The sequence below is a fragment of the Quercus suber genome, unplaced genomic scaffold (assembly GCF_002906115.3).
Source record: "Quercus suber isolate HL8 unplaced genomic scaffold, Cork oak 2.0 scaffold_50, whole genome shotgun sequence".
Classification (NCBI taxonomy): domain Eukaryota; kingdom Viridiplantae; phylum Streptophyta; class Magnoliopsida; order Fagales; family Fagaceae; genus Quercus; species Quercus suber.
This window is the reverse complement of record NW_027069515.1, coordinates 858,965-881,357: the sequence shown is the minus strand read 5'-3', so window position 1 is coordinate 881,357 and position 22,393 is coordinate 858,965. Positions and strand designations below refer to the sequence as shown.

The following is a 22,393-nucleotide window of genomic DNA, read 5'->3' as shown; positions in this document are numbered from 1 at the left end:
CACGAGCTTAAAATCTTTGTTGAAAAATGTAAGGAAGCTTTTTATTAACAAACATGGTTAACCGCTATATTTCATTCTTATTTTTGTCTTTTGCCCTGTTTGATGATCAATTTTGGTTTATGTATTAATTCTTAAAGTTCTAGCACAATGAAAAACCAATTGGATGCATTTAGTATCTACCAATTGGATGCATTTAATCTCCATTACATATGGTATATATATAATTTTTTTTTCAGACATGTTGATTGTTGAAGTGTAGTTCATTCATATGAGTATCCAAACTTGCTGTTCATTGGGTGTTTGCAATCACCAAATATCAATTATATGACTCTAATCAATAGTAGGCTTTTAGTCCCAAGAATGTTTAATATTTCTTTTTTCAACAACATAATGGCTTCACATTTCTTGGATGACTGTTTCTTGGTTGCTGCATTAAGAAATGAGGATGGTTGCAGCTAGTTTTCTAAAAATCAATAAAAGGAGTTTGGTGTTTTTTTTTTTTTTTTCATAGGAGGGTCTATTCATAGAGATTGAAGTTGCTAGAATTAAAGCTGCCCCAATAGCAGTTTTGTGTAAAATAATTGTGTTCTGGGACTATATAAAGCCAATTAGCAAGCTATTACTACTTACTAGTTCTATAGTGAGGATTGAATCTCCCCCCATCTAAGAGCTATAAGTGTTGCTAAAGATGTGCTGAAAGATGGAGAGGCCTTGTTATGAAGTGTGTTACCTCTGTAAACTATGCAATTAAGGTCAATGGGTGCCCCTTTGGCTGCATTACTCCCACTAGGGGTCTTTGCCAGGGGGACCCTTTGTCGCCTTATCTATTTCTCCTGTGTGCAGAGGGCTTATCATCTCTTATTAAGGCATCTGTGACTAATGGTGTTTTGAAAGGGATTTCTGCAAATGGTGTTTTGAAAGGGATTTCTGTTTGCAGAGGGGGTCTCGAACTCTCCCATCTATTTTTTGTAGATGATAGCCTTATATTTTGTAGAGCCTCTATGATGGATTGTGTGGAGCTTCAAAGAGTGTTGGGAGTCTATGAAAGAGCCTCGGGTCAACAGCTAAACCGAGCAAAAACTTCTCTCTTCTTTAGCAAAAACACACCGAGGGAAATCCAATGAGAAATCCAAAGAAGGTTTGGAGCTAAAGTCATAAAACAACACGAGAAGTATCTTGGCTTACCATCACTTGTAGGGAAAAATAAGCGGAATACTTTTAATGATATCAAGGAGAAGCTTGGTAAAAAACTGGTGGGTTGGAAGGAGAAATTGTTGTCAAAGGCGGGCAAAGAAATCCTCATTAAAGCTGTGGCTTTGGCTATCCCTACATACACTATGAGCTGCTTCAAAATCCCGGATTCTCTTTGTGATGACTTAACAAGTATGATTAGGAATTTTTTGTGGGGCCAAAAATCCGAGGAGAAGAAAATCCCATGGGTGTCATGGGAAAAGATGTGTATGCCAAAAGCAGGTGGTGGGTTAGGGTTTAAGAATTTGAAATGTTTTAATTTGGCTCTTCTAGCCAAACAAGGGTGGAGATTGCAATTTACCCAAGACTCATTAGTAGTCCGGGTGTTGAAAGCTAAATATTTCCCTAAGTGCGATTTTCTTCACGCCTCTCTAGGCCATAATCTGTCCTATACTTGGAGGAGCATCATGGCGGTGCAAGATCTTGTGAAGAAGGGAGTTATGTGGCGAGTGGGTAATGGGAGGGATGTGAGGGTTTGGGGCGATAGGTGACTGCCTTGTTCTTCCTCTCATGGGGTAATTTCTCCCCGGTTGTTCTTACATGAGGATACTCGGGTTGGAGAGTTGATTGACACTGAGTTCAAGTGTTGGAAATCCTCGGTGGTGGACTCTATTTTTTTGCCACATGGAGCGGATGCTATCAAAAGTATCCCCTTGAGTGTCCGCTCCCCTTCAGATAAATTGGTATGGGTTGAAACAGCAAATGGCATGTTCACTGTCAGAAGTGCCTATCAATTGGCAGTAAGCATTTCTTCGTCGAGTACTAGTGGGAGTGTCTCGGATTGTAGCCTTTTGAGGAGGTTTTGGAAAAGTCTATGGAGGCTTCCTATTCCCCATAACGTTAAGCATTTTGCATGGAGAGCTTGTAGAGATGCGTTGCCCACAAAAGTAAACCTTAAGAGAAGGAAAGTGTTGTCTGAGGATTTATGTGATTGGTGTAAAGCGAAGCCCGAAACTGTTGGCCACATTTTGTGGGGTTGTCCGAAAGCTCAAGAGGTGTGTGAGTGTTCTAAGCTTGTCCTAAGCATAGATAGAAGTGCTAATTTCTCTTTTATGGACATCTTGTGGCAGATGCTATTGGGTAATGATGTAAATTTAGATTGTGTTACTCGGCTGGTAATGATAGCTTGTAAGGTTTGGCAAAGGCGAAATGAATGGCGCCTTAATGGAGTATTACGTTTTGGTAAGCAGCTGTTGTTCGGAGCTGTACAACACTGGACTGAGTTCCTCGTGGCTAATGAAGGTGTTGTGCCCTCTGGCTTGGCAGTCCAGTCTTTGTCTCTCCCCCACCTCCAGGTTTCTACAAAGTGAATATGCAGCCACTTTCAAGGATATTAGAACAACGAGGATTGGAGTTGTAATCCGTGACTGCTCTGGTATGGTTGTGGCAACTTTATGCAGAAAGTTGGCAGCTCCTCTCGGTCCTATTGAGGCTAAATCAAAGGCTCTTGAAGCTGGAATCCTGTTTGCTTTGTGCCGTGGGTGTCCTACTGTGGTGCTGGAGGGTGACTCACAGGTCTTGATTAATGCTTTGGTGAGGTCTTCCCCTTGTCCCTCAACTGTGGTTTCTGTTATTGAGGGGGTTCTTGAGCTTTGTAAGGGGTTTTCTTATTTTCAGTTCTCTCATGGAAAAAGGCAAGGGAATATACCTGCTCACTTAGTAGCAAAAAATGCTTATAGCATTGTTAATGACATCGTTTGGGTTGAAGAGGATCCTTGCTTTGCTAAGCAAGCCCTCATCCATGATGTTAGCTTTATGGTTTCTTAGTAATGAAAAGTTTATGCATTCCCATAAAAAAATAAAAAAAAAGTGTTGCTAAAAATGTGAAGGTCTTTGATATCACCAACAATGGGTGTTCTCTCCCCTTCATGGACTCCAATTCTTCTAGCTATTGAACTCGTAAAATATTCTATTCTTTGATATACGTCATCAATATTCTATAGTAGTAGCCGATTGTCAAGTTTGTTGTTTCCTGGTTATGTTCTCGTTCTATTTTGTTTCCTTTTGTGTTTGATATGTTAAATATTTAAATAAAGTGGGTTCTAGTTAGCTCAAAGGAATAAGAGATTTGAAGTTCAATCATTGCTTACATCAAAAACTAATTGGTGTTTTGGTCTGATGATAAAGAGCTATTATCAGGAGTGGACGCTATAGGTTGAAACTCTCTCAAATATTTAAATAAAATAACATTCCATAACCAATGGATTTTAAATAAAACAATTATAATTAGAATATTAAATAAATATTTAAACATAAAAGGTCCAATTAAAATTATCGTCTTATGCCTCAAATTGTATGTATTATACATGGTTTGTACATATCGCCCATTTCATATGGAGTGTAAATCAACAAATGTGATAAACAATTAACAGTCACATCAACACTAGCCATGGACTACAAATAACTTTATCTTTATTTAATGACTTTAATATTTGGAGAAGATTTAGGTACAATACTTATGTGTTGTTCCTTAAGTTTCTATTTTAAAATTCTATTATGTGAATTTTTTCTCATGAGATGGAAATATATTTTTTAATTAAGTAGTCATATAACTAGATCTTAAAAGGAGAGACCTAAGTTTTGTCCCATTCAAGTATTAGTTTGGGTTGTTGGTTTGTTTTGGATGGTGAACTAGAAAAGACACAAGGTGAGTCTTTATTTAATGTTTTCGGGGAGATAATGGACTAAGGACCAAGGCCTGGCTTGAACTATGGTTGGGCTATTTTTTGATTGGTTGAAGGATCCATTGGCCTAGCCTAGCTGAAACTTTAAAGGGAGTCTTGTTGTTGTAAACAAGGAACTTAATACCGTACCAGAGGCTGTACCAGTTTAGCCATCGGTACGATATATTTCGAGTATCGGTCAATCCCGATGTACCGTTTCGGGTTTACCGCTATTTTATATATTTAAAAAATATATATATATATATATAACAATAAATGTGAATTTTGGGATTACCACTACTTAAAAATATATATTTATATATTAATATTATATATTAATTACATGTTTATAAATTTAATTATTTGATAAAAACCCATATAAATTCTTACAAATGCAAATTTCATACCTATTTTAATATGTCACAACCCATTTTTTATTAAAAAACTTAGTCTCAGCTCAATTACAACCATAAAAAAAAATGTTACAAGTTTTAAAAAGAAAAAGAAAAAGTGAAGTGGGGCTAGGGGAAAGTTGTTGGTAAAACCGTAAAAGAAAAATGAATTAATCCATTTGGTATTTGATGGGCATGGGTGATAAAACCAAAGACTGGTTACTTTTTTCAATTTTTACGAGTTCCAATGTTTTCTTTTTTCAAATTTTCACAAGTTCCAACCAAATTTTCTGCTACATGCACGGTATTGATTAACTTATCAAGTCTTACTCCATCAACATTATTTATCTTCATTTCACTTGTTTTCAGCTCTCTCTCTCTCTAATCTTTGCCACCGTGAAGCTCATAAAATGATGGCTTAAGGAGGAAAAAGAGACAAGGAAGGCCATATTCTACGCGAGGAGGAGAGAGATAGTCACTGCAATGGCGTTTTTGGGTCGTTTGGTGTAATTTCAATTCCGGCTCGGTAATCATTATTTGGCCGAAATCCGGTATGTATCGCGATATGGCCGAAACAATGCCGGTATAGCCGGTATTTAAACCAGCACGAAATTACTATGTTTCGATACTGGTTTAGCAATCGGAACGGAAAAGTTCGGCCGTATTGGCTGGTATGGTACGAAATTAACTACCTTGGTTGTAATAGGTCTATTAGCCTACCCGATATCGCATGCAATACGTGTATATGTTATAAGTTTATTGTGAAATATTTCCTAAGAAACTAATTTTATGACCAATTTAAATTTGCATGCTATACAAGTTGCTTTTTTTCTTTTTCTTTTTTCCTTTTTCTTTTTCTTTTTTTAAAATAGAATTTCAATAACCAAATTTACCTTGAAACCTAAAAAATAACCAAAATACCATCGAAATCAAAAAAATGACTAAAATACGTTCGAAACCTAAAAATTGATCAAAATAACTTAGAAACTTAAAAATGACTAAAATACCCCATGTAACCTAAAAATGACCAAAATACCTCTAAAAACCCAAAAAAAAATGACCAAAATACCCCTGAAACCTAAAAATGACCAAAATACCCCTAAAATCCAAAAAAAGACCAAAATACCCTTGAAACCTAAAAGATGATCAAAATATCCCAAAACCTAAAAATTACCAAAATACCCCTAAAATCCAAAAAATGACCAAAATACCTCAGAAACCTAAAAATTACCAAAATACCTCTAAAACCTAAAAAATGGCCAAAATAACTCCGAATCTTAAAAAATAACCAAAATAATCCTGAAACCTAAAAAATGACCAAAATACCCCCGAAACCTAAAAAATGACTAAAATACCCTTAAAACCTAAAAAAATTGCCAAAATAACCCTGAAACCTAAAAATTGATCAAAATAACCAAGAAACCTAAAAATGACTAATATACCCCCTAGAACCTAAAAATGACCAAAATACCCCCCTAAAACTATAAAATGACCAAATACCCCCTAAACCTAAAAATTAATCAAAATACCCCTGAAAACTAAAAAAATGACCAAAACACCCTCAAACCTCTAATGTGACAAAAATACCCCTAAACCTTTGAAATGACCCAAATAAACCCAAAACCTCTAAAATGGCCAAAAACAACCTGAAACCTCTAAAATCCCCAAAAATACCTTGAAACCTCTAAAACAACCAAAATGCCTCTAAACCTATAAAACGATCAAAATACCCCCTCAAAATATCTAAAATGACCAACATATCACTAATCCTATAAGATGAAAAAAAAAAATACACTTGAAGCCCCTAAAATTACCAAAATATGGGTTTGGGGTATCTTAGATTTTGGTATTTTTTATGTTTAGGGAGTATTTTGGTTTTTTTTTTTATTATTATTATTTTTTTATTTTTTTTAGTTTTAGGGGAGATTTTGGTAATTTTTTATGTTTAGAGTGTATTTATTGACTAACAGGTTTAAGGGGCTTTTCTTTTTTTTTTTCTTTTTTTGTCATTTTATAGGTTTCAAGGTATTTTGGTCATTTTATAGGTTTCGAGGATATTTTGATCATTTTAAGGTTTAGGGGTTATTTTGGTCATATTTAGGTTTTTGGGGTATTTTGGTCATTTTTTAGGTTTCAGGGGGTATTGTAGTTAATTTTTAGCTTTCGAAGGTGTATCAATCATTTTTTAGGTTTAGGGGATATTTCGATCATTTTTAGGTTTCTAGGTTATTTTGGTCAATTTTTAGGCTTTGTGATTATTTTGGGCATTTTAAAGGTTTCAGGGGTATTTTGGTCAACTTTTAGACTTTGTGGTTATTTTGGGCATTTTTAAGGTTTCAGTGGTATTTTGGTCAAGTTTTAGGCTTCGTGGTTATTTTGGCCATTTTAAAGATTTCAGGAGTATTTTGGTCATTTTTAGGTTTTGGGGTTATTTTGGTCAATTTTTAGGCTTCGAGGTTATTTTGGTCATTTTTTAGGTTTCAGAGGTATTTTGGTAATTTTTAGGTTTCGAGGGGGGGTATTTTGGTCATTTTTTGGATTTCAATGATATTTTGGTCATTTTTAGGTTTTGGGGGTATTTTGGTCATTTTTAAGGTTTCGAGGGTGTTTTGGTCATTTTTAGGTTTCGGGGTTATTTTGATCAATTTTTAAGTTTCGATGTTATTTTGGCCGTTTTTTAGGTTTCAAAGGTATTTTGGTAATTTTTTAGGTTTTGGAGGTATTTTAGACATTTTTTGGGTTTAGGGAGTATTTTGGTCATTTTTTGGGTTTTAGTGGTATTTTGGTCATTTTTTTTAATGTTTCGAGGGTATTTTGGTCATTTTTAGGTTTGGGGGGTATTTTGGTCATTTTTAGGTTTGGGGGATATTTTGGTCATTTTTTGGTTTCAGGGTTATTTTGGTCATTTTTTGGGTTCCAGGGGTATTTTTGGTCATTTTGTAGGTTTCGAGATTACTTTGGTAATTTTTAGGTTTCGAGGGTATTTTGGTCATTTTTTAGGTTTCAAGGGTATTTTAGTCTTTTTTGGGTTTTGGGGGTATTTTGGTCATTTTTTGGATTTTAGAGGTATTTTGGTAATTTTTTTTGGGTTTTTGGGGGTATTTTGGTCATTTTTTTAGTTTTTGGGGTATTTTGGTCATTTTTTTAGTTTTTGGGGTATTTTGGTAATTTTTAGGTTTAGAGTATTTTGGTCATTTATTTAGGTTTCATGGGTATTTTGGTCATTTTTTAAGTTTCGTGGTTATTTTGGTAATTTTTAGGTTTTGGAGTATTTTGGTAATTTTTGAAGACTTTAGAGTACTTTGGTCATTTACATTTTTAGGGGTATTTTGGTAATTTTGATAATTGGGTAATTGGGTGGTTTGGGGTTTACCCATAATAATTGGGTTGGGTTGGGTTTGGGTTAGAAGCAATTAGTTAAATAGGTTTTAATGGGTAAATGAGTTTTATATGCCCAACCCAATTATGCCCACCCATTTGACACCCCTACTCATGAGAAACTAAAACAATAATACCAACAGGAAGAAAGATTAATCTAATAAATCATGCAATTGAATCTCAAACAAGCAAACTCATACCTTGTAATGCATTTACATATCTATAAAATTTGGAAATGTGAAAGAAATTTGACATCTACTAACTACTTTCACAGATTTAAATTACCAAAAAAAGGTTCAGGCAATCGAAATTAATACAATACCCACTATTGTTTTGGATCTTTAAAAAAAATGAAAAGCCTCGAAAAGCAAGCTATATTTCTATCCTCAAAACATACAAAAACGAAAGAGGGCAAAGATGAAGAGGAACCCAAATCAAGAATCATAGTAATAGACACAAAAACATGAATAAATCAGGGAATTGAGGAAGGTTAGAAAGGTACCACCAGAAATCTTCGACGGTGTCGAAGATGTAGACCTTGTGGAGAGAGATGCCCTACGCTGCACCTTGTTTGGGTTTTGACTAGTTGTCGAACCAGAAGGTCCAAATTTGAAATTCGAAGCTTACTGATGAGTGATTGAAGGCTGAGAAAGTGAGGGGGAAAATGAAAACCTAACCCTGAAACGTTATTGGAGGCCAAGAAAATGAGGGGGGAAAATGAAAACCTAACCCTAAAATGTCTGAGGTAAAATGGGTTCAATGGGTTTTTAGTTAAAACCCAATTATTATTGGGTCTAATTTTGATGCCCATTTAATCCAATTAATAATTGGGTGGGTTTAGGTGGGCAAATAGGTTTGGGCTTATTTTGCCACCCTACTCATGAGGTATATTTTTGTGAATAAGTTGCTTTGATTGAGCTTTTAAGAAGATGTGATGCATTGATTAATTTAGCCACATGGTTGAAATTAATTGGGACCTAAGGTACAGACTTTTGTTGCTGCCTGTTTGAAATTTTGAGCATTCCATGGTTGAATGTATGATCAAATTTTAGATAATACTATATACTAAAAAGTAGAGGGGTGAGGTTCTTGGATCAAAACTATAACTAGGTATGTGTATAATTTACTAATAAAGAAAGAGTTTTGAAAACCCTTTGCTTTTGTTATGAAACTTAGCTCGGATTTTGGGTCCTGTGCTTTTTCATGTCAATTAGGCCAGTACTAAGAAGTGCCCAATTGAAATTGTCTCATTCTATTTATCAAAAAATGTTTCAGATTTGGATATTTAATGGTTAGGGTTTGATGTTCATATGTTGATGAGGATTAGGTGAAAGGAAGCTATTTTAAGGTAAATTTTTCTGTTGTTTGTGTAATTTTTCTATAGGTTTTGGTAGTGGGAGCTAATTGTTCTTGTTTTAATTATTATGCATTCTGACATTTCTTAAATATAGGTCCATTATGTGTGATTTTGTGAATTTTGAATGCAGATGGCCATTGTTTCCATTGTTCACCTCTATGTATTTCCGACAAAACCTTATGAGCTAATGGGGACTGCTTCACTAAAAATATTTCAGTTCTTGCAGACTATTTTGCTAACTATCCTTTTGAGTTTGATGTGATGTTTAAGTTATTTATTTTTCATAAAGTCAGTGTTTTGCATAGTGGGAGCTTTGTTTATTGAGTATGATTGTTATTTTCTTAACTTCTTGCTTTTTTTTTTTGGATGAAGTTCTTAACTTCTTGCTGCTACTGTTGTAACTAGCTATCTGCATATTTTTGTTGTTGGATGATTTTGCTGTCTAGATAAACTTGATCTTATACTCTGATTCAATACACAGTACATACATACATACATCCACTTTTTTTTGACATTTTTTTTGCCTTGAGTCCATCTAGTAAGAAGCACAGACACGGACATGATACAATATGGGTGGGGGATACAGAATTTGGATACGACATTTAACTATTTTGTTATTAATATCTCTAGTCATATTTAATTTATTCATAGACATTTTTTTCTTGTACATTTTCCAGAAATTGGATAGAGAAATTGGTCTACCCAATTGTTGCGAAAGTCCTTTTTTCCTTTTTAGTCAATTTTGTCTACCCAATTGTTGCGAAAGTCCTTTTTTCCTTTTTAGTCAATTTTGTTATATCTAGTTAATTTTAATTACAGTACCAAATTCTACTTGATCGTTCTATAAATGGCGGGAAAACAAATTGGCCTTAAGTTCCATAAGACTGTTTTGCTATGTTGTGCAGAGTCCTTATACAATGGGGGATCCTTGTGGGTCAAGTAGTGGACTAGCAATATCAGTAGCAGCAAAATACTTCTATACAAAAGCAGACCCTACTGGGAAGAATTTGAAAATTCTCTCTTTTTCTACTATTTTGAGTTCAAGCAACATCAATCTCCTGCTAACTTCAGTTTCAAAAAATTCCATCATACATTCTCAGCCTTTACATAATACTCCTATTCTGTTTTATTCTAAATATGGTCATGGATTAGAAAAACCAATTATTTATTTATTGAGAAGGAGAAAACCCACGATTATTTCGTAACCTTCAAGTTCTATGGTCCTAATAGAAGACTAATTCTGTAATCCTAATAAAAGATTTAGGAATATATAACAAAACAAATATAAGATAAGATAGAATCACTTTCAGAGGTAAGTAATTTGGTAACCCTATCTTGATCTCTTTGTATAATTTTTTGGAGTCATGATCATGACGTCTCTTCTAACTTCTTGCTTATTTATGGGCTTAAATGAGTTAATAGAGTGTCGTTCATTAAATAGGTAAATTACATTAACCTCTCTTAACTCTTATTGAAATATAGTGGCAGAGCCACTCTAAAGAGGCAAAATTATAACTGATATACATGTCATTATACAGTTCTCAACATTTGTAGAGACACATGCATGTTATGTAAGCCACATTGTATGTAATATTAATACTAAATAAAAGGAATATACTAATAACTAGTAGAAAATGCTATTGCACTATGTTTCTTTCTAACCATTTTTTTTTTAGTAGTGGGATGAATATTTATCTTTTAATAAAATAAAGGTAAAATATTGAATTTTTTAGTAGAGGGGATTAATATTTTGGTAATTTATCAAGTTCGGGGGTATTTTGGTCATTTTTTGGGTTTCAGGGGTATTTTGGTCATTTTTTGGATTCGGGGGGTATTTTGGTCATTTTTTGGATTTCAGGGGTATTTTGGTCATTTTTTGGATTTCAGGGGTATTTTGATCATTTTTTGGTTTCAGGGGGTATTTTGGTCATTTTTTGGATTTCGGGGGGTATTTTGGTCATTTTTTTGGTTTTGGGGGTATTTTGGTAATTTTTAGGTTTTATAGGTATTTTAGTCATTTTTAAAGATTTTAGAGTACTTTGGTCATTTTCACTTTAGTGGCATTTTGGTAATTTTGATAATTGGGTAATTTGGTGGGTTGGGGTTTACCCATAATAATTGGGTTGTGTTAAATTTTGGTTAGAAGCAATTAATTAAATGGGTTTTAAATGAATAAATGAGTTTTATATATCCAACTCAATTATGCCCACCCCAAACCCACTCATTTGCCACCCCTACATTTGACAAATTGTTAGAATTCCATCTAAAATCAATGATTTTTCACATGTATGGCATTTGATCCCTTATTGATTCAGTTTTAATCTAAATTTAATGGACCAAAATGTAATAATATAAACCACAAGAGGATTGTTATATTTTAGCTTTAGGTTGGCAAATTGTGAGCAAAAGTGTCTTGTATTGTGCTTTAAAAGTCCTTATGTATAGTCAAGATTACTGCCCAGGTTTTGGAATTCACTGTGCAAGTTTTTGGTCTTTGACGACTTTTGATAGTTGTTTGATCACTCAAAAAAGTAAATTCCCGATGCTCGAGCCTAAGTTGGATTGATCAAATTGCGAGATTCAAAAATGTGTTTTCAACCCATTCAACCCATCAAGTGTTTAAGGTTTCATATGTACAAGTCAAAGGTATATAAGAAATCCCTAATACATGTGAGAAAGACTTTTAGAGCTCTACTGATTGTGAATTTGAAGCTATTGTACCTCTTGCTCTTAAACACTTCAAAGTGAAGCATATTTAGAACCGATGATGTTGAAGTTGCTACAAATCTAGTTTACTCAAGTGTTGGACAATAATTTTCAAATGGGTACTTGAAGTCAATGGCAAGAGATTTATGTGCAACATCTCCATAAATAATGAAATATGTGGACTAGGAGCTGCATTGGGTAACGTTAGTAAGTTTTACTAAGAAAAGTGGTTTTTTGTTTGTAAAACTTTTCTTCAGTTAATGAATTTGTTTTTGCCTTGGGATTGATAGGTTAAACCCCGCAATGGTTTTTAACCTAAGGACTATACATAAAGACAAGGGCAGTAATCTTGATTATACATAAGGACTTTCAAAGCACAATACAAGACACTTTTGATCACAGTTTGCCAACCTAAAGCTAAAACATAACAATTCTCTTGTGGTTTTATATTACTACATTTTGGCCCTTTAAATTTGGATTAAAATTGAATCAATAAGGAATCAAATGCCTCACAGTTTTCCTAGGTTACCATATTGTCGTATTATGTATTTTCTGCTGCACTTACTGTTTGAACAATTTGCATTTATCATTGACCTTTTATAATGGATTAATCAAACACTTGGACTTAAAACTAGGTTAACAAGGGTCTAAAAACCAACAAGGGTAAATTGTAATTACCCTATTAGGAAATTGAGGTGTAAATTCGTCCATAAAATGATAAATTTGTTAATTTGGATGGAATTCTAATGATCTCTTTATTAATTTATTTATTCCTAATATGATAATTTATGAATTAAATTGTGATGATGGAAAACCACATAATAAATTGTAATTTTCCTCATATTTTATGCAAGAATGATAAGTTCAAGAGTGATCTTTTAAATTGAGAAAAGCTTATGAGAGGCAATAAAATAAATCTGCGTTTAATGCATGCCATTTGTTCTTTGATGGAATGATCCAATCATAGAATTGCTAACTAAGTCTATAATCTTATAAGGATTTGAGCATATGGCAAAACTTAGGTAAAATTTCTTTAAGTCGTAAGTTCCCAATTATATTCAACCTTATATTTTGCTGACAAAATGCAGCACAACCATATGGCTTATTGGTTTATTGGTCAACACACGTCCTTGTGTATAATTACAACTTCTAAGGTGACATAATTTTAATTGAGAAGCTTAAGGTACAACATTCAGGAAATTGTACTTAAACTTTGTCATTGAACAAACATAGAAGAGGGAATGGGAATGTATGATAGAATTAAATAAATAATTCGCTGGTAACACCATAAACATCACAATTCACAAATCATCCTTTAGCTTTCGGTACACCACTTCATAATTTTGCTTCCTTTAATGCTAACATAAACTAGAAAAGAAAAAAAAAATAATAATGACTATTCTTACTCTTTCCTAACTACAATGAGCTGGAACAAGATGTCGAAATATATCTCAAATGTATGCATTATTTTGGAAAGGGAAAAAAGAATCTGTATGTGTCCCCCATTGCTTAGAAAATTGGCTTTAGATTGGCATATCAAACAGAGAACTTAGCTTTCAGGTGGCGTCTAACTGTGCAATACCATCTGTTCGAGCCTTGAGTGCTTTGAATCTGATTCTGATCACACAAAAAATCAGGAGAGATCATGTTTTCTTATTCTTTTCTTTTTTTACCTTACAAGCTCTTCAGCTGTAGCAATCTCTTAAATTGACCAAAGCTCTTCAATTGGTTCCTATCAAACATTCTCTAGGTAACCCAAACTCCTTTTCTAGACGTATATGTCGCCTCCAAGGGTCATTATGTAACTTATAATGCAAAACCTTGTAAAGACAAGAATAAAAGGTCAGTCGGTTCAGATACAGACATGCAAACATACATAAATGCACGTATAGATGAAATTTCAGTTTGCAATTAAGAGTTATATGCTCACAACAAGTAATCTGGCTTTGTTTCTAAATTCAAATTCATGTTTCTAAATGTCCAAAATCACATAAAAATGATCTTTGTATTTGTCAATGGAAGAAGCATACCTGTACAAATGTGGCAAAAACATCATCCTCAATTAATTGTAACAACTCAACTGCCCAATCCTCAACGTGACCAAAAGCAGTTTTTTGCCTGTCAGCTTCAAGCATCATAGAATCACGATACAAGAACCTCTGCCAGATTTTCTGAACATTTGCGAGCTTGTATTCTATTTCTGTCTCATTGAATCCCTAGAAGAAGCAAAAGGACACCAAGCAGTCAACTTTCAGTTACAATATTTGTTAATCCCAAGTTCATATCAAGTTATCAAAAAGAAATTACCCGGAGAATCTTTATCAAATCTGGAATTTCATTTTCACGTATCCGAACAGCAAAGCTTTCATAGTTGAGCACATTCTCATATGGCAGGAAAATTCCATCCTACCCCAAAAAAAAAAAAACCAAAACAAAACAAAAAGTGAAAAACTATTTCACAAAGGCCGACTGCCCCCATATTCTAAAATTTTGTTTGATCTTTCAAGAATTTCATACTATAAAGTTCTTGTGTGAGTGTGTGTGTATGGGCATATTCAAACCAACAGGAAAACCATAATTTGAAATTTGAGTAATGCAAGACAGTCTCACAGCAGTAGTTTCACCAAACTTGAATTGGGATAGAAACCAACACCCAAGTAATATGTTGGGGCAGATAAGCAACTAACAAAAATACTAAAGCACTGTGCCTAACCTCTCCCAAGTTTCTGGCATTCACTCATTACTACAGTAATGCAGTAGACAAGATTGGCCTACTTAAAATCACTAAACTAAATCCAGTTAGGTCCAAGGCTGGTAATTAGTCCTGTTTGAAGAGCTTCAATGCACAGGAAAATCGTCACACTAATCACTATAATATTTGCTCCTCACCCAGCGTGCACCTCAAGGTTGCAATACAGTAGTGGCTGACTTGTGGCTTCATATTAAGCCACATCTGAGCTTTAGAAATTTTTGATGTGCAAGGCACTTTACCATAAACAAGCATGCACTGTGCCAAATAAACTCTAAAGCCATAATCAGCTACACAGGGCTTATGCCTTTTTGACACACAATGACACATTAGCCCTTCAAATTAGGATCACCTAAAGCAATCTCATAATATGACAGGAAGCCAGTAGTCACTGTCAAACTAGATTTCTTGGGCAGTAATCTATAAGCTGGTTTCCTAGAGCTGCAAGCTGGCAAGCAGCTTGCAGTCAATGATAAAGTGTTAGATGTTTAGATGTTTGATGGCTACCAAGTTGGCAGAGAAACAAGATGCAGGCCCATACTACCTGAATGACCACAGGAATGCACCCTTGCAGAATACTGTCTTCCATACGTCCACTCCAACCATCTCCAGGAAATACGCCACAGAAAACAGAACTGGCTAAAGCCTCGTGATAATTTTCAGAACGGAGTGGTGTCACAATCACATCTTCTGCATGCTGTTTCCCAAGCTTCCCTTCCTTGCTAGGGCTTGATCCAAACTCCTCTGCTATTTTCTGTCTGATTCCCATGCTATACCTGCATAAATATCACCAGACTTTTATTATATCTTCAAAAATTATCACGTTATTTTATCCTGTTTGCAGAACCAGAAACTCAACCAGCTGAAGACTACCACCATCTAGACCACACAATGCATGCTTATTAAATATGAAGCAGAAAGTGTAGATTTAAATTCTTCAAAATGTATTAACTTATTGTGTTTAAAGGGAAAAAAAAAAAGTAACACAATGGAGGGGAAAAAGAAATAGCAAAAATAAAATTGGCCAATTTTGACACTCCAGACAGATTTCCACATGTCATTTGAAACCAACTGGACCATTTGAAATTTCCAGAATAGCACTTCAGTCAACTTACGAATCTTCTGGCCTTCCATTTGGGTAAGCCGGCCCTAGATTTCCATTGAAGTAGAACAGTGCCTTTCGCTTCTCTCGTGGCCTGAAAATGAATCATTGAAAGTGACATTTTTCACTTGCATGTAAGGAAATTTTGAAACAGGTCTGCATTATGTAACCAAGCCAAAAAAAATTAAGAAGAAAAAGATGATTCAATGCTTTCAATGAAATGTATACCTAGCCCAAAGTTTTGAGCTTAGTGCAAAACCATCAGGACGTTTCCAAGCAGGGAGCACAAGATCTTTATCAGGGTCAAAGCATGGGTGGTTGCCTCTTCTATTGGATGGAATGCTGTCCCAGTTGTCAGCCCAATAGGCTGTTGTTGAATGGTTATGCTTTGAATTTGTGTTACCCCAGTGAACCAACATCATGCTATTCCATATCTCCTTAGGGGCATAGCAAGCACCTTCATCCCATGAGAAAAACTGCCTTCAGATATAAGGTGAAATCATTAGCATACACAATGTTTTATACTTGATCACAAGCAAAAGATTAATAATAATAATAACTCTCTTCTTCTATTTTCTTTCACTGGTAATACTAAATTACTAATATATGGGATTCCATTTTTTTTTCATATGTTACACGTGGCCCCAATGGGTTTTGAACCCACGACTTCATCTCCCATTCTTATGGGAGAAGCAAGTATAGTTTGAGCAAGAGCTCATTGGCATGGATTGAAGAATGTACAACATACCCAAATATGGTCTCTTCCTGATGAACGATTCCAGAAAGGATGCTGCTCAACAATGTGATCATAAGCCAGCTTATAAAATTCCAGAGTGAGAGAACTCCTCAAGCCTCTATGTTCCTGAAAAGTTCAGCAAATATTCACTTAACAATGGAATCACACATACAACTAAACAAAAGCCAAAGATAAAACACCAAATGTAAAATATTGCGCATACATGGCCACAGACACCTTACCTTTAAGGTTCTAAAAGGTAAAAATAAGGTTGAATAGGATTCCTAAGAAAAGGCTCAAAAATATTGAGCTATAATCACACTAGTATTTACAGGTGTTTTTTATGTGCGCTCTTGTTATAATTTTTTGTCTCCTATTACCATTTATTTCTCTTGGTAGAGCATTTAGTGTGTAAAGGCACCTAAAAGGGTGTCTTTCTTTTTATGGACAGCAGCTTGGGGTAGGATTCTTACCATTGATAATCTTGTTAAGAGGGGATTGCCCCTAGTTAATTGGTGTTGCTTGTGTCGCTATGATGGGGAAGCTGTGGCTCCATTGTATGTTTGCTAATGCTTTGTGGAGTGAAGTTTTTCTGATATTTGGGATTCAGTGGGTGATGCCAAAGACAGTCACTTCTCTACTATTTGCATGTTTGAATTAGTTGGGAAGCAGTTTTCAAATATTTGGAATATGGTACTAGCCTGTCTAATGTGGTAATTCTGCAGGAGTGCAACACCTGTACTTTTGAAGATATTGAGAGACCCTTAGATCATTTGAAGTCTTTACTAGTTGGGACTTTGTTTGAGTGGTCTCGAATTTGGGGCTATATGTGATGTATTTCCATTTTTGATTTCCTAGAATCTATTAGTACTTCCTTTTGATTTGATGTAATTGTTTCAAGTACAGTGTGTTCATTATCGTGAATATGATGTACTTTTTTACTCAATAATATTTCTATTACCTATAAAGAAAAAAAAAAAAATGAAGGGATTGGGCAATGTCAATAACTCACAGATGTCTGCATCGAAAGGTCTGCTAAAGCACCATATACATGCACAAACACAGGTATGTACACACACACAGATCAAAAGAGGGAATCTAAGACACATGTGAAACAGCTGCAGAAAGTGTACCTGCATGCTTAGGTGAGGAGCATCATCAGCACGAGTTATTATGCATGAATCGAGGACAGGAACAAAGAAAAAATCTGCTTCTTCACCGTTCAATGTTCGATATGGACTAGCTAAGATACTTTCGTAGAGTGCCATCTGCAAACAAGCAGCATCACATGACAACAAATTTTAGGCAATTCTTAATGTTATAAGTTGATTAGAGTCAATCTCAGTTCAAGTGATACCTGAGCACCATAGAGCTGATCTGTCCACAATGTTGCGTTCTTGTCATCATATATTCTGTTTACACACTCAAATTTAAAATGGCGGCCCTACAACACCCAACCAATTAAGAAATTTAAATAAAAACGTATTGTTGGCATCGATCAAGAAATCAAAAATTGCTCATCTTCACCTCAAGAAGAAGGCTGTTGAACCCTGGGGGCAAGTCATAAACATATATCAGGGGTCTTCTCTTTTTCACCATAGCATTGAGATTGGTGACTTTCCCTTTGAGGTGTGCATTATCAGGAATATTAACCTGAGCTGGTCGAAGCCATTGAGGCCACTCTCTTACAGATGATTTAACAGATGGAATACTGCAATCTATTCCGTACCAGCCATTGTCACACTGAGGTATAGACTAGATTTAGTTTAGGCAGTAGACAGATAAATTAGAGAGAGAAAAGCAGAAGGCGACAAAGGTTAAAAATTAGTTAAATTGAATATTAGAAATCTCGGGGTCATAAACAACAAAGTCAAATTACATTTAAAGGAAAATTGAGTTATGGGACATTTCACTGTGCATATTATGTATCTTAATTGCATATAATCTATTAATATGTCATGAACAACTCCTGACCAACTTATGCTATTTCCACTCTCTACTTCAGCCTATAGATACAAAAAGATTGTTGACAAAGTTTCATTTCCCTCTAAAGCATATATCAGAAACCAAAGATTGATGAATTATATAAAAAAGCAAAAACATTACCTGACAGGATCCACCACGGCAATGTCCATGTCCAGAGCATTGATTAATGCAAGTACATAGCACAGGCGTTTCACAGAAACGCCCCCAGGTACAATCGTATTTGCAGTCACATTCCTCTTTGAATTTCACCTTGGAAGCATATGCTTCAGCTGGGTCAACATTACACCATCCTGGTTTGCTACCATTGGTTGTAAAGATATTATCCAGGTCAGCTTTTGTCCAATCACTCAGTTTGGGTGCACCGGGTCTGCAACAGATGTTAAGGAGTTGTATTTTAATACTTTGCAACTAATTATATTTGCTAATAAGATAGCCTTTCTTAGGAATTAGACTAGACTTACTTAAATTGAAACCCACACGCCTCTGCCACTGGACGATTTGGGTATTTTGTGCCTTCTCCACAGAAGCACATTGCTCTTGTTGTGTCACAATAAGCAGGACAGATTGAGACAACCCATCGCCCATATGGTTGTTCTGGTGATTGTGGAAGGTTGCAACCCAACTGCAGTTTTTCAGAGCATCCTTCTCCTGTTGCAGCAGCAGACATTATGTATAAAGTAACAATATAATTTGTCAAATGGAAACATTAATTTTGATTCTGGGTTGTGCAATACTGAAGCACATTTTATATTTAAAACAATTGACCAGGAGTTTTTTTTTTTCTCCTCCGTTGGGGTGTGAGAGAGCCAGAGAGGTGACAACACTTTTAGAATATTAAGAATGAGGAAGTTTTATTTGACTGGTATAGAAATGTATACACGGGAATTATTTTTTTGAGAACAAAACACGGATTAAATTTTGTCATTGAAGATGCAAACATAGACTAGACAAAAGGAGGGGAAAAAAGAAGAAAGAGGGAGACAGATGCAATTGAAAGACAAATCCCACGAAGATTTGTAACTATTCTTTATTAGTAATGCTATTTGAAATATTTCTACTAAGTGATTTGGTGAGATTAAAAAAATTGGTGTTAAATAACAATGATGATTGACTACAATCAAACTCCAAATTGCTTAAAAAATTAAATGTAAAATAAGGGGAAAACACCGTGATAGCTGCCAAGTGAAAAAATGAAACCTCCAAAATTCTAAACTATACAAAGAAAAACTTGTTAAAAAATATCACAAGTTAAATACCATTATACTAATATGTTTATTAACAAAAAAATAAAATGCTGGAAACACCAAAAGATAAGGTCTATAAAAGATTGGAATGTGTGATCTTTCATCATGGAGATCGACTTTGACAATTTCCTTGAACAATAATTGGCTAAAAGGCTGGTATTAATTACATCTAGTATCTGTCTAATGCCAAAACCTCACTCTTTAGTCATTCAGATTAATATGAACCAAAGAGAGAACTCCTAGTCTTTATGCATTATTAGGTTCTCATATTCGATCAATGAGAAGCTACAAAATATTACAGAGGCAAATGAATTAGCTATTCAATTCATACAAGTATAAATTATTCAAGTGTAATATTTTTTGAAATTTTTTTGAAGAGAAATCTAATCTATATAAATTTTGTTGTTGCTTCAACCGGGACACTTTAACTAATCATTGTGTTTTATAAAGGCCAATGAGCTTCTAGCTCAAATGCCATCTTCTCTACTAGTAAGAGCAAGGTGGAGGGCAAGGTTTGGGGTTCAAGACCCACAATATACATCTGTAAATTACCAGTAAAAAATATTGTATTTTTTAAATTATATCACAAAAGTCCACCAAAATCATAATTTCTGACCATAAAGATAATAAATTGGAATAGCAACCTTTTCTATTTGCTGTTTCTTACCCACTTCATAATCAAATCAATTATATGAAACATGGAAAAACAAAATGATACTGACCAGTATATCCATGAAAGCACTGACATTGTCCTAATTCATGATTACAAACGCCTTGACCGCTACAGTCGTTTTTGCAGTTAGTGCCACCTATCATCTGCCAACAGAATAATTAGTTATAGAGAGACATATCCTTCCAAAGTGGAAGTGAAGTTGTTGACAGCCTTAACCCAATAAATCCTTAAGTGGCTACACACACACACACACCAAGTACAAATGTGTATTACAGTAAGGGAAGTCAACTCTATCAGCAAAATCATTACTCTTCACCTCAACAATGCTGACTTCCTTAGCAACCGAATCACAACCAGAAAGCCACCGCCCAATCTCAGCCTTCCATGGCGCACTGTGATAGACAACCTCATTGTGCAAGCCAGCTGGAAACCAATGATCTAAATCAGCAGCTGGCTGTAGATCTTCCCTAACATCATTGGTTGGCGCTTGAGATGATCCATTAACTGGGACACAAGAGCTCTGAGCTTGACTAAAGTAATCCAAAGAAGGCGCCAAAGGAAACAAGAATAGATGAATTACTGAAACCAATGCCAAAATTGAAGCAATTGTTGCTACCAAAGTCCATGAGCAGTTCAATTTCTGAATAGATAACATATCTCAAAAGTATTTCTTCTGTGATAAACCCGGAATTATCTGTGAGAAGTTTACATAAACAAGCCCTTCTTCTTCACTCTCAGGCTCTATATAACCCCCAAAAAAAAAAAAAAAAAACTAATCAGCCCTATGCCAAACACAAATGTAATATAAAATATATAGGCACACACACAAACCCAATTAGAGAAGCATTAAAATAATTGATGATTTATATCAACCCCATTAATCTCTAACTGGTATGTACATTTCATGACACTGAACAGAGAATAACACCAAATAACAAAGTGGCAAATTCCAAAGAATAAACAAAACCTCATACATTAAAATCATAGAATGACCAAAACCCACCTCACCAAATCATAAAACAGGTTGATAATTCGTGATAATTGAACCGAACGAAAAAAAAAAAAAAAAAAAAAACAAGGCAAGAGAGTGAATTAAGGTATTGGGTCAGAGAGCATTGACTAACCTTGCTATCAGATCTGAGAGAAGAATTAGAATCCCCAGAAGGTGAAGGAGCTGAACTTTGAAACAGGGAAAACAATTCAATGTCAATGATATTAATTAATAAAATATATAGCCAAATGCATAAGAGCCTACCCTGAGTTTCCACGAAAACCCAGATTATAAAAAACAAGACAAGGGTTGAGGATAATGTATATAGGGAAGAGAAGGAGAAGGAGAAGGTCAATACTTAAGTACAAAATTTTACATGTAAAGCCGCCAAGGCTTTCGCAGACAAAAAGTTTGAACCGAGTGCTGCGAACTGCCACATTAACCATTTTTCGGTTTCCACTTTTCTGTTAAAATGACTGTTGTTACCCTTTTTGCAATAATTATAATAAGCTGAAAAAGACTGATTTACCACCTGCATTAATTATTGGAGGCGTTGGCGTTACTGTATATCCTCGTAACGTATCAGTTATCACCAATTTCATGTATCTATTTTTACTATTATTTGAGAGACTCTTCTTATTTGGATTTTCTAATTTTAATGTTTAAAATATTTTTAAATTTACCAGTTTGTAAAATTTAAAAGATAGGGTTAGAAATGTAAAAAAAAAGTCACATTCAAACCTACGTTCAAATGTTTCTCAAAAAAAAAAAAACCACTTTCAATTTTTTGTTTTTTTGTTTTAAACCACTTTTAATTCTATAACAAAAGTTTCGGATAACTCCCATAAAAATAAAAATAAAAAGTTTGGAATAAAAAATATAACCACGTTCAAATTTCCCTAACAAAACCCCACGTTCAAAAAAAAAAAAACAAAAAAAAAAACCACTTTCAATTCTATAACAAAAGTTTCGGATAACTCCCATTAAAAATAAAAAAGTTTCGGATAAAAATAAAAACCACAGTCGAATTTTCCCTAAAAAAACCCCACGTTCAAATTTTTTTAAAAAAAAACCACTTTCAATTCTATAACAAAAGTTTCGGATAACTACTCTACTTTAAAAAACTGAAAGTTAAAAAAAAAAAATCCAAAAATTTTCAAATACC

General features: G+C 34.5%; 2 protein-coding genes across 7 annotated transcripts; one reads left to right on the top strand and one right to left on the bottom strand.

The window, feature by feature from the left end:
• Positions 1–2,400: 2,400 nt before the first annotated feature.
• On the top strand, positions 2,401–3,018 carry LOC112004930 (uncharacterized). Its single transcript, XM_024037171.1, has one exon. The coding sequence runs from the start codon at positions 2,401–2,403 to the stop codon at positions 3,016–3,018; it is 618 nt and encodes a 205-aa protein (XP_023892939.1).
• A 9,961-nt stretch (positions 3,019–12,979) lies between these two features.
• Positions 12,980–21,688, bottom strand: LOC112004927 (uncharacterized). Of its 6 annotated transcripts, none has more exons than XM_065771848.1 (16): positions 21,605–21,688; positions 21,362–21,411; positions 20,554–20,978; positions 20,287–20,380; positions 18,782–18,968; positions 18,441–18,687; positions 17,862–18,089; positions 17,692–17,778; positions 17,468–17,602; positions 16,347–16,460; positions 15,827–16,074; positions 15,612–15,692; positions 15,041–15,272; positions 14,055–14,153; positions 13,778–13,963; positions 12,980–13,567 (listed from the first exon to the last, which is right to left on the bottom strand). In XM_065771848.1, the coding sequence occupies exons 3-16, from the start codon at positions 20,890–20,892 to the stop codon at positions 13,469–13,471; spliced, it is 2,376 nt and encodes a 791-aa protein (XP_065627920.1). In that variant the 5' UTR covers positions 20,893–20,978; positions 21,362–21,411; positions 21,605–21,688; the 3' UTR covers positions 12,980–13,468. The 6 variants fall into 6 exon arrangements, with proteins under 6 accessions (XP_065627920.1, XP_065627921.1, XP_065627923.1 ...); XM_065771849.1 differs by having other exon boundaries at positions 21,362–21,416; positions 21,587–21,662; XM_065771851.1 differs by having other exon boundaries at positions 21,362–21,416; positions 21,605–21,662.
• Positions 21,689–22,393: the final 705 nt, after the last annotated feature.